Here is a 22,352-nt window from a genome sequence, read left to right as displayed (position 1 = left end):
CACACACGTGCACACACACAAAATCATCTCTAGAAAAGTCTTCCCTTAAGATGTCCCTTGATTTCATTTCCCAAAAGATTTCTCTTGACTCCAAGGTTTGCCGACTGTCCAGTGCTCTCAATGAATGTCCCCATTCATGACCTTGCCTCATTCTGAGTATCCTCCAAAGAGAAACGCTGGGATGAGAGCTGAGCCATTCCAGGCTGAGGAATTAGACTCACAGAGAGGTGAACCTTGCGTTCATCCATTTTGATCAGATTTCTTCCTGCCCAGTTAAAAATACAATGGCAAGACCCTAAATTCCATGCAACTCTTTGAGAGCTTGGAAGGTGTAGTGAGTGGTCCCTCCAGCACTAGCAGAGATTGATGGGAAGAAGAAAAAGGCAGTCTTCAGCTTTTCATCGCCTTTGTCTGTACCCTGCATGTCATTTAACAACTCCTTAATTGTTCTCACTCCCTAAAGTTGCACAGATCTCCCCTCAGTTCAAAGTTCAGTTTGACAAAATTTAGGAAGCCCCTGCTGTGTGTCAGGCACTGTGTTAGAGGCTGGTGATAGAGCAGTGAGCAAGACTTGCAGGGTCCTTGTCTTTGTGGAGTTTTACAGTCAAGGAGAAAAAGACATTAAGCAGTTTTGGCAAAGTGTAATTATTAGAGCAGAAATGTCAAAGTGAAAGGGCAGGGAAATATTTCCAGCAGAAGAAATAGCATATATGAAGACTCAGAGCTTGGACATGGTGTGTTGAATAAGGTGGAAAGTGGTGGGAGGTTGGTAGCGGTGTGGGGTCTCCTTGCTCAGCTCCGTGTCTTCAGCAGCCGCGAGCTACCCCCAGCTACTGAGCACTTGAAATGGGGTTACTTCCAACTGAATGTGCTGTGCACATTGAATGGATACTGTATTTTGAAGATTAGTGCAAAAAAAGATAAAATGTCTCATTAATAATTTTATATTGATTATATGTCCAAATGATAATACTTTGGATATATGGGGTTAAATAAAAATATTAAAATTAATTTAAAAAATTTTCTGGGGCACCTGGGTGGTTCAGTGGGTTAAGCCTCTGTCTTTGGCTCAGGTCATGATCTCAGGGTCCTGGGATGGAGGTCCGCATCGGGCTCTCTGCTCAGCGGGGAGCCTGCTTCCCCCTCTCTCTCTTCCTGCCTCTCTGCCTACCTGTGATCTCTCTCTCTCTCTCTGTGTCAAATAAATAAATAAAATCTTTTTTTAAAAACCCTTAAAAAAATTTTAAGGGTTAAAATGGGTAAAAATTAAAATTTTCTGATGTGGCTACTAGAAAATTTCAAATTACATATGTGGCTCACGTTATATTGCTATTAGACGGGACTGTTCTAGACCGTGTTAATAGACCTAGACTTGATCCTAACAGCACTGGGAAGGTTTTGAAATGTCTTAAATGGGGAAGTGACATGGATAGGTTTGCCTTTTTGAAAGACTGGCAAGGAGGCTGGATGGTGGGAGACAAGATGAGACTAGTTTGGGATAGCTGAGGTTGTTTAAGTGAGAGAGGGTGGGTTAGATGAGTGGTGGCAATGTGGATAGAGAAAACTTCCAAAAAGTCAAATTACTAACACCAAACAGCTCTCATTCCAGTGAGACATGGTAGGTTGAACCTCTATGAAATGTCCATCTTTGTCAATCAAAAACAGTTGAATAGTGGAAGAACAAGGGCTAAACCTGGAACAATTGTGTCACAAAAATAAGTATTATGTTGTAACTCAAAGAATGACATAAATATCCCTAATTCCATAGTGACATAAATAACTGAATACATAAATAAATGGGGGAGAAGCAACAAGTCTTTCCCCCAGAATTCCAGTTAGTAAATAATGAAGGAAATAACAAATTGCTATTGGTCTATCACGGTAATAACTGCCATAAGCAAGCTCCATAAAATCATACTGAGTGGGCAAAGGTGTAAGTGGAAACAGGTTATTCATCTTAAAATACCTCTCTCCAAATAGCTAGTAATTATAAAGAGAAAAACAGGTTACAGTGGAAAATTTTGGATATCACTTAGCTAAGTGATCAAGGTTAGCATCACCAGGAATACAGATTTCATGTATTTCTTGATATGATGCTGTGAGGACATCACTCTGGTATTTTCCAAATTAACACATCATTTCAATCTAGTCACAAGAAAACATCACATAAACCCAAACTGAGGGTCATTCTATAAAATAACCAACAAGTACTATTCAAGAGAGACAAGAGAAGACAGAACAACTATAGACTGGAGAAAACTCTATACAAGTAAATGTTTGAGATCCTGGATTAGGTCCTCTAATAGAAAAAAAGACATAGGTAGAAAAACTAGTGAAACCCAAACAAGGTCTATAGTTTAGTTAATAGTATTGTACCAAGATTAATTTGTTTTGACAAATGTTCTGGGACTATGTAAGATGTTACAAGGAAAAGCTGGATGAAAGGTAAATGGGAACTCTACTTTTGCAACCCTAAACCTAAAATTATCTAAAAAGAATTAACTGTTAAAACAGCTTGCATATCAGCAATTTCATACGGTCCAACTTGTATGTCAGACAGGAAACCACCAAAACTAGTGCTAAAGCTACACAAATACATTATCATTATATGCTCCAAATGTTCTTGTTTGGGGACAATTTTTTCATCAAGATGAGAGCCTGCATGAACATTCAACTCAAATATAAAAATATATTACTCGGTTAAAATAATTTGATTTACGGAATTTCTAAGGTAAAGACTTGGATGCCAACTAGGATAGGAGTACAGCAATGGGTGGCACATTTCCTCTGCTCACGTCATTACAAGGCGGTGGGTACGAGGTCAGCTACCTTCCTGTACTCCCAACTTCTGAAGACCTACTGTCATGAGGAACCAAGTCAGGATAATCCAGGATCCCAGTGTAGAAACCAAAGAACAGCAAGGCCCCTCCCCAGCAGCTGTGTTGAACTCGGGTGGTGTTAAGTTTCCAAGGAATAAATGGCAACAGGTGCATGGATAACCCGAGATGCTTGCCCTGCGACTGGTGCCAAGTGAGTACATTACACTGCTCCTTCTCATGGGTGCAACAGTTCGCCAGACTTCAGGTCGACGGTTAAGCTGGACACTGGGGAAGACGTTCTCTCATGACAAGGGGGTTTCAGAGCCAACTAAAATAGCAATCTCCAGAACTATACTCAATACACCAAGTAGCATTTACAGCTCCTAGTCCCACTGACAAGTCACTAGCAAGTGTCTCTCTCCCCAGGTGTGTTACCTTTCACACAGCTTGAGGACCAGTATGTTTATTGCATTTAAGGTTTCACTTAATGACCCGAGCTAATCTAACTTCTAGGTGTGAGTAATTTAGACTCTATTTAACAGGTCAGGCTCCTTTTCATTTGCTGCAGCAGTCTCATTGCTTGTAATTATTCACTGTGGTATGCCCTTTAACTTAATGCTACTTAATGTTCTGCTGAGAGCCAAAGATATATTTCAGTCCCAAATCACGAAAATGTGGAAGAATGTTTGAAGATTAAAATGTGTTGGTTTAGGGGCGCCTGGGTGGCTCAGTCGTTCGGCTTCTGCCTTTGGCTCAGGTCATAATCCTGGGGTCCTGGGATTGAGCCCCGCATCAGGAAGCCTGCTTCTCCCTCTCCCACTCCCCCTGCTTGTGTTCCCTCTCTCACTGTCTGTCAAATAAATAAAATCTTTAAAAATAAAATAGAAATTAAAATGTGTTGGTTTTTTTAGCTGGGCAGGCTTGCAAATTATCTCAATGAATATGTGGATCCCAGGCCTCACTCTGTATACTCTCTATAAACTGATGCGTGTTAAGGATATACTCCTGCAGTTCTAAATTTGAATGAAGCTCCTAGAGAAAATTCAGACACTAAGTTTTTGGCTAGTACCATAAGTGATCGCTGTCATGGTTAGACTGAGAATGGTTTTCAACAAATGCAACCAACCAAGTAAATATACCAAAGGAAATTCTTTATTGTAAACAAGATATAAAGTACAACAAAAGAAATGTTGTGCAAATTGTAAATCACAAAGTTTTTATTAAAAGAAAATTCTTGTTTTCCAAGGGTCCAAGTTTTGATGTCAGAAATCAATATCCAAGAGAAAAATGTTAAATGGGAATATAGTGTCATTTTTCACTATATATTTTGAACAATTTACTTTTGTTTTACCACTGTGTGTATCATCCACTATACAACAGAATGTAACAGAAATACTGTTAACAAAAGTGAATGTTTTAACCAACTTTTATTGATCCAGTTCCACCTCCCCCCAGCCCCCCCAATGAAAAACTCCTATAAATTAACAGGACATCTGTCCATGTGAATAGTGGTCACTAACTTTCTAATTCAATAAAGCACACGTTACATCCTCATAATATAAGGGTACTTTACTGATGACATAAGCCATCTTTTTCAAGGAGTTATCTAAAATTCTTGGTATCCCTTTTTTACAATATATTTTTATCTTCAAATTTTTTTTCTAAACAAAGTGCAACGTATCTTAGAGTCTACAGAAAACACATTGGTATACAATTTTCAAATCTACACAAGAAACTGCAGGCAAACTAAAAGTTCAAAGCATAATAAAATGCCTAGATACAGTCATCTGTTAAACTTTCAAAACAAAAACACACAAAAAAATTGTAGCTATACCTCAAAGCAATTAAATTATTGAGGATTCCAATTCTTTGGGCCCTCTTCGGCAATATACAGCTGCTTAATTCCAAACGTTAGCAAGTATAAAAATGCTAGTTCTAGATATATTTAACAACTACATCCACGAAGTTGACTGGAAAGACTAGAAATAGTAAACAAGGTAACTAGGAAAAGATGCCAATATTCATAATAATACAAATCAATGTTCCATCTCCGTCTCTGTACCGTAATGTTTATTTCCAGTCTCTCTACTCTTGAAACCAGTGCTTTAGAAGAATCACATTGAAAAGTTGGTCTCAAGTATAAATGGTGAAAATGAAGTAATAAATTGTGCACACAAATTCAAAATCTGTGCTACCTGTGTTGACCTCATCTGAAACCTTCAAAAAATATTTAAAGGAATAAAAGCTTTCTCATCTCTCTTACGTGATAAGAAATGAATCCTGCCACTCCGTGACCTGCTTGTGGCTGCAGCACTTGTCCTCTAACCCAGGCCGAGCCTTCTCCTCAGGCTGTAGGGCTTCTGCTCTTGGCCCACACTGGAGGGCCACAGACTTTGCAGTGGAAGCGTTTTTACATCACCACTGGTTCCTGGCTGTGACCAAAGTTACTTCTGCTTCTCACCTTCTGAGCGGTCACTGCGTGGGGGCAGGGGTTGGAGGTAAGGCAATGTCATTTAACTTGCTCACTTCCATCTGCCAGTTTGGTAGCTTCTTGGCTGACAGATGGCGCCGGGCGTGCTTGGTCAAATGGTCACTCCTCATGAACCGCCGGTCACACATGGGACAAGCAAATTTCTTTTCGCCCGTGTGGGTTCGCCGGTGTCTGGACAGTTCATCAGAACGGGCAAACCTCCTTTCACAGCCTTTCCAGCTACAGCTAAAAGGCTTTTCTCCTGAGACAAAGAAATTCAGATCATCATTACACGTATTTACCAAATCATTGGAAATTACATATCTAATTACATCTTACATGTTAAATATCTAAAGAGAATCTTTTCCAAAATAAAAGCCACTAAATGAATCAACTGTTAAGTGAACATGTGTACTGCTCTATTGTCAACTTTCACTCTGTCACATTCATAGAAAACTTCCCTTTATAAAAAGTCAAAAATAAAAAGGTTTTCTGACTTCAACTATGGTACGAAGGCTTTACAGATACTTTACTAAACTACTCAGACACTTAAGAATCATTTGAGAAATTAAGACAAAAACACTTTGAGGAAATCTTTTGCGGGAACTTGTAGTGGTAATAGCAGCCACTGAACTGGCTAATAAAGGAAGCTCTTCTTTAACATGCTTGGTTCACATTTGTGATCATGGCCTCAAAACACATATCTAACTTTCTAAGACACAAGTAAGAAGTGGTTGGTACCTGTGTGTGTTCTCATGTGGGCCTTCAGATGAGAGCTCTTAAAGTACGTCTTGCCACATCCTGGGTGGCTGCAGATGTGACTTCTTATCCTGGAGGAGTCAATCTGAGGAGTGACTTTTGCTGCGGAAGGGGAAAACCCCGGAGCAGGGGCAATAGGGGAGAGTCTGGTGCCATTTGGGCTCACCACTGGAGGCTTTGGGTTCTGAACAACGGGCTGCGGTACGACAAACATGACAGCGCCTTTGGGCACCTGAGTGCCCATGAACACAACAGGTGGGCAGACAGCTGGTGGCTGACTGGGTGGAGTGCTAGGAACGACTGTTGTCACAACAGGGTTGTTGGCAGGGAGGGGAACCATCTGACAGATGACTGGCATAGGTGGCACTCCCCCTGTTGATACTGCAGGTGGAGAGACCAACACTGACTTCTGTTGTGGGGACACAGGGGCTGGCTGAGGTCTACAGATGACGGTTTCTGAGGAAGGCACAGAAAAATCATAAAGTGCAGGACTTGCTTTCTCATCAACGTCTGCCGCTGTGTTTTTTTCACACTTGGATCTGTTCGGTGACACAGCTGCACAGGGGATGTTTTTTCTTGTAGCCTCAACAGTTATGTGGGTTCTTCTTCGAAAAGAATTGTCCTGATAGTTGAGAACGCTGGCTGCTTTCACTGGGCAAGATCGGTTGTTACACAGCTGGGCATCAGCTGTGTGACGAATCACACTCGTGGCCTGAGCCTTGGGCAGTTTGGGGGCAGATACTGGGCTCTTATCTTCATCTTTGAAAGGTGCAGCAATATGAGGCTTGGCAACATCTGAGAATGATTTGAAGTGTCCAGTAGATGGCGCTGATGCCATCAAATTTGACACTTGAGAGGGTTCAAAATCAGAAGGACTGTAAGGTGGAGTCAAACACTAGAAAAGAAAAATATACAGGCAATGGACATGAGAAATTAAGTTCATTGTGTAAATGATAAAAAATATTCTGTCATCTGCATTCTCATCTTAAAAACAGTAAGACTTACAAATGCCGGGATCGTATGAAAATCAGGTGTACCCGGGAGTAGATTCTCTTCCTCGGACATATCGGACACTGGAGTAACAGGTCTGTTTTCAATGTATTTCTTAAAATCAGACTTCCAACTGCAGCTCATTGACATAAGTGCTTCTACAGCTTCAAAATCACTCTTTTCTGTAGCTTTGTTCCATGAAAACAGAGTCTCTTTTGATCTTTCAGAAATCATTTCCATCCTTTCCTCCTAAAGAAAAAAAAAAAAAAGATCAAATGATTTTAAGCATATTCTTGTCATCCAAGTAACACACAGAGCAACATGCAAACTTTTTTCTTTACAATTTACACAACTTTCCAAGTTTCTGAAATAATTTTCTCTCACCCCAACTAATGGTAATGGTAAAAATAAAATCTTCATTTTCATTCTTTCGCACTTAGGGTTGAACATCGATATCCTTGCAAGGGAGAAAGGAGCACATTATTGCCATTAAGGAGACCAAGGCTAAAGATAGCAATGCATATATGATCCAAAAGAAAAAAAAGAAGAACCTGATTTAGAAATTTTATATTCTTCCCAGAGTAGCCTTTGCAACTGGGGTCAGACAAAATAACTACAGGAAGGCTCCACAAAAGTTCTTTTTTCAACACTGCAGGTGTGGCATGAGGACTTTTGAGATACCAGTTCCTAATGGGGGGCGGGGAACCTCACAACTTTCTTAAAAAGGCTAAGTGTAGTGCACAGAGCTCTGTCCTGCTGATACGGATCTGACCTTTGGAAAGTCACTTTCCACTTTAGAATAAAGTCAACAGCATAGAAATCCTCAGCGGCTCTTTAAAATTACTGCATTAGGTTACCTGAAATCTTTCATAGCTCGATTATCTCCAGTAAAGAGAGATATGTTGAAATATGTGGAAAAATCCCAAAGCTTTATTGAAACTTCAGGTTCTTCATGTTTGTGTTCCTTTTCACACAATGGTTTGCTATGCACAACTACGACCAGCTAATGGAATACTACTTAAAAATGGCCAATCATAAAATTTAATCTTCTACCCAGAATCTGCAAAAAACTGACTGTAATGAATCTTCAATAGTCCAACTGAATGTATTTTAATTTTTTAAAAATAACTGATGACAAGAATGACAGCACATGCTTTGCATCGCTCCCTTTATCAAGTGTTTAATGCTTCATATTAAAGTTCCTTGAGCTGGTCTTTAAAAAAAAAAAAAATGGTACCACCCACCACCTCCCCTCATCCATTAATGTGATCCCATTCTTTTGGTCTAAGTAGAGATCGTGTAAAAAACCGAAAAGCATTCTTTACACTGCAAGGTATTATTCTCAATGCTTGTTTTTAAAAAAAAAAAAAAAAAAAAATGCATACACCCTTCGTGTTGAAATCCCCAGAAAAGGAGCCAGAGCTCTTGAAATTTCACTAGTAAGGCTATTGCATAATCGCACGCCCCTTTATGTAAGCTGCAACGGACAGCGCCTGTATGTGTAAAAGCCCAAAGACGCCAATGCAAAGAATAAAAAAAAAATGAAAAGGCAGGCAAGCAGGGAAGGGGAGTGTGAGCTGGGAAGGGCAGGAAGAGAAGCGGAGAGGGGAGGAAAGGGAGTGGGGCGCGAGGCAGGAAAGGGAAGAACGGGTGGAGGCACGGGCGGGGGAGGCAGACGAAGGGCGGGGGTGGACGGCGGGGGAGATCCTAGCTGGCGGGGACAGACGGATGGGGCCGCCCTAACCTCAATGAGGCTCGCGGGTGAGTCACTGGGAACATTCCTCGCCGCTCGCACGTCCCCGCGCCCCTGCCCCCGCCATTGGCCAGCCTGCCCAGCGGCTCGGGCCCGGATTGGCTGGACCGTGAAGGGCGGGGGGCGCGGGGGAGGAGGGGGCGAGGCATGTGAACAAAGCGTGATCAGCGGCTGCTCCCGGCCGCGCAGGAAACGTGAACTGGGAATTGCCGCGCCGTCACCTTTCACCTACTTCCTGAGCCCGCGGGCCCCCGCCCTCGCGCCGGCCCGGGGGAGGGGCCGCGGGCACCGCCGCCAACCGCCCGGCAGTGCGCGCCCGAGCCCGCGGGGAGGGGCGGGGCCGCGGGCGCCGGCTCCGGGAGCGCCCGCCCCTCCCCGCTCCCGGAGAGCCGCCGTTCCCTTAGGAACCGACAGCGGGGCTGGGCCTCGTTGCCGCCCCTGGCGCAGGCCGGGGCTGGGTCACTCCGGGACGAGAAGCTCCCTGGGCGCACTCGCTCCCGGCCCATCCCCCTGCCTCCGCCTCAGCTGCCGGAGGAGGAGCCGGGTCCCCGCGGAAACCCGGCCCCCGCCCTCCTCCCGGCCACAGCCCCCGGGGATCCGGCCGAGCCCTCGGCGCTTCCCGCCCACGCCGCCCGCGGGACCTCAGACCACCCAGTCTTTCCCGCAGACGCTGCGCCCCCTCCCCGCGGTTTCCGGCAGCTCCATCTCCGCCAGCCGAGTCTCCACGGGTTCCCAGACGTGCAGCCCCCACAGGCTCCGGCTCCAGACGCGCGGCCCCACGGCCCGCGGCTCCCGCCTCGACACGCGGCCCCCGCGTCTCGCGGCCCCAGCTCCCCCCGCCCACATCCCCCGCCCCGCTGCTGGCTCCCGCTTTCCACCCTCCCATCCCCAAGGCATCTCCCTACCCCCCTCCCAGAGGGTCCTCAGAAGGCGGCCACTTGCTCCCGCGGGGGATGGGGAGTCCCCTGCCGACGTCTGGGGGCGCACCTCCTCGTACCCCCCGGGTGGTCCGAGGCCCACGTGCCACTCCTCCGCCCCCACGCCGGGCGCCCCCTCCCCCCGGCCCCGGCTGTCTGCTGAGCAGCCCCAGTACCACAAGCCTCGGCTCAGACCCCCGAGAGGGGCAGCCCCCTCTCCTCTCCTGTGGACACCCCGCCCCTCAAATGCCAGTAAGCAGCCCCCTCCCGCCCTGGGTCGCATTCCTGATCCAGACGGCGGCATCTCTCTCGGGTGCCAGGTGCAGGGTAGCCCCCTTGTCACCCCTTTCCCTTTCCACACCTTCCCCTGTCCTCGCTGCCAGGGCAGCAGCCCCCTCCTCAAACCCTTCCAGTTATCCTCCCCCTCATCTGCCTCAAGTCTCCCAGCGGAGCTACCCCTTCCCCTCATGACACCTTGAGTAAGACCCCGGTCCCTTCGGCTGTAGATCCCAATCCGCCTGTCCTGACCCACTCCGTGACACACACGCCCTCACCAATGCCCAGTGTGCAGGCAGAAAGCCCCTTCCTCCCCCAGGACTCCGCTGCAGCAGGCGCCGCTGATGTCAAGGGCTCGGGGCTAGTGCCCCGGCTGGCCCCTCAGACGCAGCGAGGAAGGGAAGGACTAGGGCATCCCCAGGTGACTTACCGCAGCCTGCTGGAGAGAAGCGCCGAAGTTGAGCATGGTTGGCTGCCTGGCCGCCAGCCGCGAGCTGACTGGCTGCTCTGCTGCTTGGCCACAGACGGACGCCCGGAGACACTCGACGCCGCTCCCGCCGCCGCTCCCGCCGCCGCCGCGCTCCGCGCCGTCTGCCCCCTCCCCATTCAGGTAGCCTCTCCGCCTGCCCCGCGCCGCGGGCGGGGGTGGGGGCGGAGCCTGCGGCCGGCCAATCAGCGACAAAGGTGTGTGAGGCGTCGGCCAATGAGCTCCCGGGGCCACGCGTGATCAGCGGCTGCCCGGCAGCGTGAAGCTTGTGTCAGTGGAGCGTGTACACAATCCCCGGCAGCGTGTTCCCTAGGCCCTGCCCGAGGGAACTCCCAACACCACCTGACTCAGTGACACCCCCCACCCCTAGCCCACCCTCCCCTGCAGTCCTCCGCTCCGGCCTAGGGGGCGGTGCCGCGAGCTGGGGGCCTAGCCCGGAGGCGCGGCGGCGGCGCGCCCAGGCCCTGCGGAGGGCCGGCCCCACGTGGGAGGTGGGGCGGGATGCCCGCTCCGCCCCGTCCCCTCTCCTCGGGGCCCCATCTCGTCCCGCCGCGGGGTGGGCGGGACGCCGGGCAGCCGGGCGGGGGAGGCGGCGGCTGCTAGCCAAGGCGCCCGAGCCAAGAGATTTGCATTTGGAAGCGCCGTCCTCTTAGGCGTCTGGCAAGAAAGCAGAGCCTGCTGACCGACTGAGCTGCATTTCTCGAGCATTTACTGGGTTTTGCCTCGCTGAGCTGTGGGGAGCACGGAGGCGGGGAGGGCAGGGAGGGGAGCCCTGTCATTGAGCCGACACCTGCTTCTGTGGGGGCTCCCCCGCCCACGCCCCGGCCACCGGAGCGGACTCGCCCTCCCCTTCTGCGTTGCAGGCAGCAGTGCCCGCCCCTGCCCTCCCCGCCCATCCTTCCTCCAGGCGGCCGAGAGAACGGTGTGGGGACTGCAGGAAGCCTTGAGAACTGGACCAATGGGGTGATGAAGGGCTATAGACTCGAGTTCTTTTCCTTCTGTGGCGCAGACGCTCGGCTGCGGAATCGAGTTTTGAGCTCGATGTAAACTTTAAATTGCAGTCTACCGGCTGTTTCAAAGGTAGACCCCATCCCCACTCCGGGCCAAGGCCTCCGGAAGCGCCTGCCTGGAAACTGCTCGTGGGGAAGGGTCTCCTAGGGTCGCCCGGCGCCCGCCCCGCGCCCAGGCGCGCCTGGGGTTGGGGTTGCTGCGGGGATGCCCGCCTGGTCAAAGACACACCGCCCCCGCTAAGGCGCTACCTCACCCCTTGCCCCACCACCCCACCTCCGACCCCCTGGGGGGTCGGAGGAGAGCCAGGACCTCAGATTTGGAGTTTTCGTTCCGAGTTTGCCCTCTTTTGGCCGTTGCGTGCCCGTTCACAGCAGCTGTTGTTGGGAGAGCTGGGCAGTGATAACCCCGCTGAAAGCAAACTGGAGATTTTATCTCCTTTGGACAGGCTGAACACGTGGCACAGATCACTGCCTCTCCTCAAGCCGTCTCGTCTCTGCGTTAACTGAAAGGCTAAGGCAAATGACCTTTCTTTCCCAATGACCACAGAATGAGCGTAGGAAGGGAATTATTTTAGAAACTGGCAAATCCATGAACGTCTTCCAGTGTTTCCTTCTGGTTTAGCTAAGGCCCCGGATAGCCAACAACACTAGTAATAATACAGCTGACCAGGGCTGGGGATTGAATGGTCTCCTGTCACTGCCTCTCCTGAATCAGCTGGAGGGGTGCCAGCTCAGCAGCCCAGGCAGCTCTTCCTGTCTCCCCTCCACCCCATGCCCCCACTCTGTCTGCAGGGGTGTCCCTTCCTGTAGGCTTCCTTCCGCCTGGGCTGTCCCATCCTGTTGATGTGAGCCTGTGGGGTTGGAGCAGCTGGCCCTGGGCACCTGCTGCAGTAGTGGAAGCTCCCCTCTGTGCCCAACCAGCAGGCCAGCCTTCCTTCCTGTCAGGGAGCCACCCCCTCCACAGGCCAGTCTTCCTTCCTGTGAGGGAGCGGCCCCCTCGGGTGGCCACAGCCAGCCAGCCCTCAGGTCTGGACCCAGTCCCTTCTTCAGGAATGTGGGGCCTGCTGGCATGATGTCCCAGCACGCTGAGAAGCAGGGAGCATTCATGGCTTGTGGGAGTGATTCAAAACAGGAAAGAAAAGAGAAAAGGGGTAGGAGGAACAGTGTGGTGGTGGCACAATTCCTAGAGATTCAGAGAAAGATGTTCTCAGGCACCTCAGACTCAACATTACCAAAACTAAAATCATTTCTGCTCCTTCCTGTATGGATTCATCATCTTCCATCTGGCCTTCACCTTCTCCCTCAAAGTCCTGGATCCAGTTGGTCCTCAGATCCCAACAGTTTTGCCTCTAAAATATCTTTTTCCTCACTTTCCATTTCTGTCCTTCGATTGTTACTCCAGGTCACTCAGTATCAACTCTCCCTTGGATTAAATAATCTGCAATGTCCCCACCCAAACTCCAACTCCACCCCAGCCGATTTTTAGTCCCAAACTCTCCATACAGCCACTAGAGTGGTGTTTTGAAAGTCACGATCCAATCATGACACTCCCTACTTAAAAAAAGGATCTGTGGCTCCTGTTGCCTAGGAGATAAGAGGCTGTTCCATTCAGAGCTGTATGGTCTCCCCCCCACCCTTCCAACCTCCTCTCCCACCCAGACATACCGTTGCCCAAAGCCACAGCAAATGGCTTGCTGTTCCTCAAACATATGGTACAATTCCACATCTCTAAGCCATGTCCTCATTCAGTAAATACTGTGTTGCTCATTTATCCAGTCCATTCAACAGGTATTTACTGAACACCTACTATGTGTTCTAGGTACCCAGACAACTGGAAGGAACAAAAATGTCCAGGTCCCTGCTCTCAAAAAGCCTAGACGGGAAGACAAAGACAGGTCTCTCTGTCTGTCTGTCTCTCTCTCTTTCTATATATATATATTATTAAATCACTTATGAAGGTGAAGTTAACTACAACACATAGAATCGCAATGATTGTGATTATGACTATGGTTTGATTTAGGAGATAAGAGAATCTTGTTTTGCAGAAGGGACTAAAAACCTACTGAGAGGAGAGGCAGATTCAGGGACAATGTACCTGAGTAGAGGCAACAGCTATCACAGGGTCCTACCAGGAAGGAGTTTGCTCTGTGATGCAATGTGGCTAGAAGTTTGGAGGGTGCTAGGGGAAGTGGGAGATGGGGGAGGGCAGGGTTGGAGAGTGAGGCAGGAGGAGCCAGATTACTGAGGAAATTATAGGCCACAGTGTGAAATACATATTTTCTTTAAAGTGTAACAGGAGCCCTGGTGTCTTGGAAAAAATGTATATCTTAACTTTGAAAGGCTCCTTTGGTTTCCTTTGCTCTACTGCCATCTTGTTGAAGCCTTCCTTGATAACTTCAAGGTGAATCCACTGTCCTCTGTTCCCACAGCACTCTGTCCACACTCCATGCTGGGCATGGAGCACATACCACATCTTATTGCAAGAAGTATTTTACTTCTACTACACCCAGATCTGAGCTCCTTCAGGTGGTGGTCATGTCGCAATCTTTCTGGCCCACTGTGTGTTCTATATGAGGCACTCGAGATTTCTTTAATGGAAGAAATAAAATTGTAGGTTGTCTCTGAAGACGCAAAGGAGTTACAGACAGAATGTGGACAAATACCTAGAGCAGAAGTACAGATCCTTCCATACATTACCCCTAGCTTGTGTCACTGAAGGACCACACATGGAAAACTGTCACTGTGGGCAAGATTAAAAAAACGTTCCGGGCAGTAGTAAGCAGTACCTTAGGTAACCGCTGACCCTGCCTGCTGTGGTGTTGGTTTCTCCTTCCATCAGAATCATGAAGGAAGTGGCCTTGGGGCTGACATGTAAAGAGCCCTCAGCTGAGTTATGGAATTAACCCATAGTGAAACTGACAGCATCTTCTCATTGCTCCTGAAAGTCTGTGGGTATCATCACCATTCACCCATTGTCCCACCATATGCCGGGCACTAGCTGAACACTGAGGAAAAGCAATATAATTATGTGGAAGGAGCTTCCAGAATAGCAGGAGAAGTAAATATATGAGGCCACCATGACTCTAGAGTGTGGTAAATGCTAGGAAAGGGGTGTGCATAGAGTGTCCTAGGAGGGCCAGGGAAGGGATGAGGGAAGGCTTCCCTCAGCTGATCCCTAAGAGAGAGCAGATGAGGGGTAGAGGTGGAGACTAGAGAGATCACTGGGGATTCAGGATGCTTGGAACTGTCTGGATCACAGATTTGAGAGGCAGGATGCGGAGCTTAGGGTGTTAAGGGAAACAGCCCCAAGCAGAAAGGGCCTCTGCATGACATGCTAAGGAATGTGGAAGTAGAACTTTTATCCTGAGGACAATGGGGACCTACTGACATATTTTAGCAAGGAGTGATGGTACAGAAAGCCCATTTTGGCTCAGTGTGGAGCACAGACCAGAGGGGTGGAGGTCTAACACCAGTGAGAAAGCTTTTGCAATAATGCAGGCAGCAAAGACGATACTGGCCTAAATGAGGAAAACTGGTGGCAGGCGGGGAAAGAACAGAATGGAAATCGCAGGAAACAAGGATGTGGCAATTCACTGGAAGCAGGCCTGAGAAGAAGGGAGATGTGGAGGAGGATTGCCGGGTTCTGGCTTGATTCACTGGATGAAACAGAACTTTGTTGCCCAACGAACACGCCATGGGGAGCTAGGTTTTGGTGGAGAGGAATAAAATGCCAAATCTGACTTGGGACATATAAAGATAAGATGACCTGTGGGACATCCAAATAGAGATGCCCAGGAGGCAGTTGAAATTTTAGGTCTGGAGCCCAGGAGAGAAAGATCTGGGCCAGAGATTAGAATCTGGGAGGAATCAGGGTATAGGTGGCGGCTGAAGCCAGAGGAGCGGTTGCAAGCCCTCAGGAAGAGTAAACAAGAGATAAGAGAACTGACAGTGGGTCCCTGGAGAGCTGCAGGCTCCGGAGGGAGGCTGAGAGGCTAGAGCCATGTGGTGAAATGTTGGCGAAGGGTGACAGGCGAGGACTTCTCCTCCGTACCAAGAACTTAAAATTTCTTGGTCTACTATGGCATAAAGTAGAGAGGAGAGGCAAGCAAGGGCTGATTCAGAAAGTGAAAGTGTCACACAGGTTAGGAAAAACATCCTCTCTGACCAGCGAATATTATTTATAATTTTCATTATACTAATTACTGCGGTTTTTAAGCTCATTAAAATTTAAAAAAGTTTTTTTGAACTCTCAGGGGTGCCTGGCTCAGTTGGTGGAGCGTGCAACTCTTGATCTTGCAATTGTGAGTTCAAGCCCCAGACGGGGTGTACAGCTTAATTTAAAAAAGAACGGTAGGGCGCCTGGGTGGCTCAGTCATTAAGCGGCTGCCTTCGGCTCAGGTCATGATCCCGGGGTCTGGGGATAGAGCCCCTCATCGGTCTCCCTGCTTGGTGGGAAGCCTGCTTCTCCCTCTCCCTCTCCCTCTCCCTCTCCTCCTGCTTGTGTTCCCTCTCTCTCTGTGTCTTGCTCTGTCAAATAAATACATAAAATCTTTTTTTTTTTAAAACCGGAAGTAAATAAAAATGATAATAAAATCTTCAACATTTTATGTTGAGTAAATTGTGTCTGAAGATGGTCACAACAACCTCTTCTGTGCTGCCTAGCCTCTTCCAAGGTGACTTTGCTATTCCTGCATTTAGGGTGAAATCTGTCCTCAACCTGGTGAATGGGTGCTGGTCCTGTGACTCCCTTTGGCCCAGAGAATCAGGGGGGTGGCACTGGGGGACTTCACGCCTTAAGGTCTTAAGAAGCCTTTGGAGTTTCCATTTTCACCCTCTTGGAAACCAGCCAGGAGGCAGAGGCTAAACTCCTGAATAAGAACATTTGAACGGAGAATGGCCACGACGAGACCAAGGCGCCCCAGTGGACAGCTAGACCCAGGACTCCGGATGCGTGAGCAGGCCCACTTGGGACCCTCCAGCACCAGCCAAGCAGGCCCAGCTGACACAGCCTGGAGCAGAGATGAGTTCTACTTGAAGTCCTGACCCGAAAAATCAAGAATGATTTGTGGAAGGGCAACCCACACAGCATTTCTGGAGGGGGGGCACTACCCCCCTCTTCTGTCTGTAGGAGTGTCCCTGGGTCTTGGGGTGGTTTGCTGTGCCACAAGAAATCACTGAAATGGTGGGCGTGTGAGTGTTTCAGTGCTGGAATGGCAGCCACAGTGTTTGAAATATTCATCTTATAAGAATACTTAAAAAAAAAAAAAAAAAAAAAAAAAAAGGTAAACCAGCTGGGAGAAAGCCCCAGGAAGGAGGGCTAGAAAAACGCATGAAATAGGAAAGGAAGAACAACTGGAGTAAGAACTTGGAAAAACGGAAAGTATATAGATCTGAAGAAAAAGACACAGCCCCCCCCCCCCCCCCCACCAAGCACTCTACTGAGCACTCTGTGATGGAAATCAATGTGTATGGGAAGAAGGAGGGCCGCTCTCTTTGATGGTGGGTCTGTTAAGAACCAAGGGCTGCCCGGTGCCTTAACAATACGGGGGACCTAATCTGACCCGCTATACAAAGTCCATGGTATATTACAGCACCTTATGTTAGAATTTTTTTGTACAGAATTAAACTTTTTCCACTTTCCTATTTCCCTAAGAGGTGCGAAGCTAGTTAGGTGGCTAAGTGGCTCAGCGAGGTTCCAACTAGTGGTAAAATAGAGTTGCTCAATATTTTGACTTTTACAAAGTGAAAATAGCCTCATTGCCTTGTTTCTTTTTTAACAAAAGTAATACATGCTGATCATTAAAAAAAAAAAAAAAAGGAATAACAAACAACAAAACAGGAATAAAAGGGGCACCTACCTGATTGGCTCTGTCCTTAAGCGTCTGCCTTCAGCTCAGGTCATGATCCCAGGGTCCTGGGATCAGGCCCGCATCCGGCTCCCTGTTCTGCTTAAAGCCTGCTTCTCCCTCTCCGGTTTCCCCGCTTGTGTTCCTTCTCTTGCTGTGTCTCTCTCTGTCGAATAATAAATTTAAAAATCTTAAAACAAAAAACAAAAAACCCCGGAATAAAAGATGAAGATCTCCTGTGATTCCACTACCCCGAATTAGCAATTAATATTTTGATATTTATTTTTTCAGACTCTTTCCCTCTGCCCAGCCCTCTCACTTTCCCCTCTCTCTATAGAATAAAATGTGCTATTTTGTAACCCGCTTTAAAAAAAAGAAAGAAAGAAAGAAAGCTTTATCTATCATGGACATCTTTCCACACATTGATAACCATCAAGGTAGAATTCTTACAGCTTGCATTTTCTCTGGATAGTGCCAGTTACTAACTTAACTTTTCAGACTTCAGAATCCTGGTAATCGTGGTTGATGTCATGGGTGTGAAAGGTGGGTCTTCCTTTTCAAAGGCCAAACATCGTCCCGCTCCTTTGTCAGCTATAACTGAGACCATAACACAAGCCTGCTGAAGGGAAAGTGACCAAAGACAGCCATGGTTGGGCACCTGGGTGGCTCAGTGGGTTAAGCCACTGCCTTCGGCTCAGGTCATGATCTCAGGGTCCTGGGATCGAGTCCCACATCGGGCTCTCTGCTCAGCAGGGAGCCTGCTTCCCCCTATCTCTCTGCCTGCCTCTCTGCCTGCTTGTGACCTCTCTGTCAAATAAATAAATAAAATCTTTAAAAGAAAAAAAAAAAAAAAGACAGCCATGGTTAATGGTCCCTCTACCCAGAAAGTAGCATGGCATTTTTAGTTGAAATCTTCTGAATGTTGAGAAGATCTAGAATAACAGAATAGTCACAAATGTTCTCCCTTGGAGTTCTTCAGCCCTCACTCCCACCAAGCCTGGCTGTGCAATGTAGTCTTCTCAGGAAATCCTTTGTTTCCACCCCTGAAGACAAGCACATAGGCCCTTTTGGCTTTCGATGCTATGTTGTTTCCAAAAAAGAGATATAAAACAAATGTGGGAAGAGGGTGACCCAAACCAACCAAAAACAGACTGGGAGATGAGATAGCTTCCAAAATTTGACATGGTCCTTATATGGTTTAATGAAGCCTGTAAGCTCCTTTGCAGAATAATGTTTTTAAGCTCATAGTTGATATTTGTAAGATGACAGAGAAAACCATTATATGGATTTATGATTATCAAAATATCAAAAAATAAAGTTGTCATTTAGCAATAGAGTACACTTTCTTGAACATATTCAATAACAGGATGTAGTGTGGTCTAATACCCAGAGTACTGAAGTCAGGATGAGCATAAAGGAGATTTGGAGATGTGCAACAGTTGCAACTCAGTATGGAAATATCTGTGATTTCTATTAGTTACAAAGTCGCAGGTCCTGTGGATGCCACTGTGGGTTTGTTTCCTTTAGTTATAGGGCGGAAAAGGCTAAGTTCCCAGACTCCTCAATTCTAGCCACCAATGCTTTGGGGACCTGGGGGAACCCCGGAGTAAGCACCCCTGCTTGGCCTGCTTTTAAGAAGGAAAAATGAAACCTGGAACACTTTACTCAGGGGAGGGACTGATATCGCCACCTACTTTGCACTCCCTAAAGATCCGCCTGCCCCTCTGAACCCAAAGTTGCCACGCAGCAGGGGCAGGACTAAGGCTGAAGGGCAGTGATTGTTCCTGTCTCAGTGGTAGTTCACATCCCTGGGGAGACTGGGAGGCTTCACCTCCACTCCACTTCTGTTTGGCTCTGAAATTAGCTCTTCCTGGGTGTTTTCCTATTGGAATGAGGGAAAATGGACATGGGGAGAAGGGGATAAAAACAAAAGTATGACCTTGAGGGCAGTTGCAGGGTTTGAAAATCTTTTTGTGCTGGGCTCTTCTGGTACTCTTGGGCTGGTCATTTTAACGTGCCAAGCCTCAGTTTCTTCAGCTGTAACATGGGAAGAACATAACTATACCCAAAGAAGTCAGGGGTGTTGGGAAGAGCTTAAGGAAGTCAATCCATGTGAAAATGTCTGGCAAAGACTGAAGCAGTGCTAATGTGCATAGAATCCCTCGGGGATCCTGGGAAGGGCAGATTCCGATTCGGGGCCCTGGAGTGGGATCCAAGATTCCGCACTCTAACAGTGTCCCAGGTGATGCCTAAGCTGCCAGTCTGGGGTACACATTTTGAGTAGCAAGTACTCTATACATGTTCCTTGAAAATCTATTTATTGTCACTGTAATATTCCAGCCAAACCTCCAACACCATGAGAATGACACCTATAGACAGGGCGGGAGACACAACTCATCAAGTGAGGTCAGGCTTCTGCCCAGCAAGACACTCTGGTCTCCCACTTCCACCTCCCCTTCCGTGCCTCCCACTACCAACCAGGGTGAGGACTGGCCATGCCCAAGTCAAATCATGTTTCAAACCAAGTCATACAAACTAACCAAACATGGAAAGTGGGAGCAAATATTGAATAGAATATTTGTGCCCCCCAAGAGAAGTATGTGTAGAAAATATTTTTTATTTGTAATGCTAAATAGCTCTCATACTTCCCAGAGAATACATATATGTTGCATCTTTTGGTTTTGCAAGTCGGATCATTCTGGCACAATTTTTCCAAACATCCCCTTTCTCGTGGCACTCACAGGCAAAGAGCTTTAGACAGTTCCCTAAGACCTAGTGCGTCTACTCTGAGCTCCGCCTTTGAATGTCTAAGAATGGGTACTGTCAGAAGGGAGGTAATGGGTCATGTCTTATGAAATCTGTGCAAAAACTCTGGAATATATATGCCTGGGAAATTCTCCCACAGGCCCATAAAGATGTTTATCACAGAATTTCTTGGGGTAGCTGAATGTTGGAAACAGTCTAGATGCTTATCACTGGAGAAAAGGACGAGAAAAACATGGCAGATGTGCGCTGTTGAAAACTAAGTAACAGAAGTGCCAACCAGATGTACACAGCAGCTTTGACGGATCTAAAAACCCAGAATTAAGGGGAAAATGTAGGAAACAGAATGGGATTTAGAGCACGTTATCATTCCTGTAAAGACGCGCTGGCATAAAAATGATATACCTTTTGCAAAAAGGTATACACGTACTTATAAAGGTATATTAAACATAAGAGTGGGTGCTATGGGGGCAAAGGAAAATGACATCAGGGTCTGGAAGTAAAAAAGAAAAGGTAAAATAAGAAAAGGATCTTGCATAGGTTAATGAGGAATTGCTTAAAAACTGAGTTTTTAACTAACATTTCTTCACCTGGGGTAAAAAGCAAAAGGATAAAAGCAAACAAAACGCCTAAAACTCTCCTCTACCACAGGTGTAAAGGCTTTACAGTGCAGCCCCACAGTTCCGAACCCAAAATTAACTCCCATTTCAGGTGCCCTCTTCTTCACAGTTACCTCACAACAGATCCCAACATCATCACAACATCCCCTCTTTGACATCTTTTTGGCTGCAGTCAACTTCCTTTCATCATGGCCTCTTGCAGCATTCATCTTCAATCGGTCCCTAGCAGACAGGGGCTGGGCCCCAACGCAATGTGGGCAACTTTAGCGAAAGATGTGTTAGGATACGTCAAGTCGTGGGGGGTTGTTTCCCTGAGCTTTGGGTGACACCACTGATTTGTCAGAAAACCTTAGGAAGTCATTTAACTGTGCATCTTCTGCGGGACACACCCCACAGCATGGTTATCTATAATTCAAGAGTCTCTGTTTTCCATAAGGCTGTAAACTCAGGGAGGGTCGTAACTTTGGGTCCGCTCCCCAGAATTAATCACATAAGGGGCACCTCTCTAATAAGCGTTGAGAGATGGCTTCCCTGAACCCCTAAACCAAAAGGTGGAGCAATTTGGCCTCTAATTAGCTCACACAGCTAATTCAAAACTGTAATTGGTAGTAGTTTGTATTACACTTTGTATTATGGTCCTAGGATACGCCACAAAATTAATATATGATAAGGAGAGTGTTGCTCAAGTTCTTGTGTCCTGAGGCATTAAAGTACCATCTCTACTTTCCTATCCTTCAAGAAACTGTGGAATGAATGCTCCAGAAATGACTGGATAAAACGAAAAAGAGTTTGAATACCATTAAGGTGAACTCTTGGAGCCCCATGGTTTGGGATGGAAATCCGAATCGCTTGAAACTACAGGTGAAAGCCCACGCAGGAAAGGAGTGGGTATTCATCAGTGGGCCCTCGCATCTTTCAAAAAAATGGAAGCCACCTTCTGTTCAGTCAGATCTGGGGCGCCCAGGGCCAGCAGATCAGATATTTGTCTGATTGGTTGTTCCCCGGAAAGCCTGCACTTCCGCTTTCGGAGTGGCGGGACCAGGAAGCAGCCGTGGGAACCCACCTTCCCAGGACAGGTCACTGTGATAGAGCATCATGGGAATCCGCCAGGCTAGAGCCTACTAAGAGCCGGCCTGTCCTGATTGGCTCATTCTCCAGGAGGCGGGGGTGAGAGCTTCTCGCGAGATTGAAGAGCCCGGCAAGTGGTCTTGGAAGTGGTGTGGAGAGCTTGCCTGCCATTATGATCATTGTGGACCCAAAGTCCCACGCTCTGCGCTGCAAGGGCTTGGCCTCTGGGATGGGTTTGTCTCCTTGTACTGATGACTTTTCTCAAAAAGATTAATTTTTAGGTTGGCTTTTTCACCACTCCTCTCCTTATATAGGGACCCAACACTCATTTTTAACATACCCAATTAAGTGGAATGAAAAGACTGTCTCACCACTGAGGGAAGAGCAATTAGGTGCTAAAATGGGTTGGTCCAGGGCCTGCCTTCATGCTCACGTTGCCACGGCAGTCTGCAGTTTTTAGCTCCAAAAGTCATTACTATCTGCTAGGACTTGGATGGTTAGCTTCTGCTGCCTGCAGCTCCAGGAGAGAATCCAAAACCCAAGCATATGCAGAATATTTAAACTTAAATTTGGG

The 22,352-nt window shown here is 47.4% G+C and overlaps 1 protein-coding gene across 2 annotated transcripts; it reads right to left on the bottom strand.

Annotated features, from left to right (window-relative positions):
* Positions 1-3,953: 3,953 nt before the first annotated feature.
* LOC111146585 (Kruppel like factor 10) lies at positions 3,954-10,660 on the bottom strand. Of its 2 annotated transcripts, none has more exons than XR_002640545.1 (4): positions 8,286-8,313; positions 7,054-7,287; positions 6,031-6,943; positions 3,954-5,551 (listed from the first exon to the last, which is right to left on the bottom strand). XR_002640545.1 is itself a non-coding variant. In XM_022502198.1 (4 exons), exons 1-4 carry the CDS (start codon positions 10,448-10,450, stop codon positions 5,292-5,294), a joined length of 1,443 nt encoding a protein of 480 aa, XP_022357906.1. In that variant the 5' UTR covers positions 10,451-10,660; the 3' UTR covers positions 3,954-5,291. The 2 variants fall into 2 exon arrangements, 1 of the variants encoding a protein (XP_022357906.1); XM_022502198.1 differs by lacking the exon at positions 8,286-8,313 and adding an exon at positions 10,415-10,660.
* Between the last annotated feature and the right edge of the window lie 11,692 nt (positions 10,661-22,352).

The sequence above is a fragment of the Enhydra lutris genome, unplaced genomic scaffold (genome assembly GCF_002288905.1).
Source record: "Enhydra lutris kenyoni isolate GAN:26980312 unplaced genomic scaffold, ASM228890v2 scaffoldscaffold14, whole genome shotgun sequence".
Classification (NCBI taxonomy): Eukaryota; Metazoa; Chordata; class Mammalia; order Carnivora; family Mustelidae; genus Enhydra; species Enhydra lutris.
The sequence above is the reverse complement of the archived record's forward strand: the minus strand, read 5'-3'. Positions and strand labels throughout refer to the sequence as shown.

What these genes read in the sequence shown, in the direction of transcription:
- LOC111146585 (XM_022502198.1), bottom strand. Translation starts at nt 10,450, where the DNA reads ATGCTCAACTTCGGCGCTTCTCTCCAGCAGGCTGCG. An exon ending in CTTCTCTCCAGCAGGCTGCG is followed by an intron (nt 7,288 to 10,414) that starts GTAAGTCACCTG and finishes TTTTTTCTTTAG; the next exon opens with GAGGAAAGGATGGAAATGAT. An exon ending in CCACATGAGAACACACACAG is followed by an intron (nt 5,552 to 6,030) that starts GTACCAACCACT and finishes TCTTTGTCTCAG; the next exon opens with GAGAAAAGCCTTTTAGCTGT.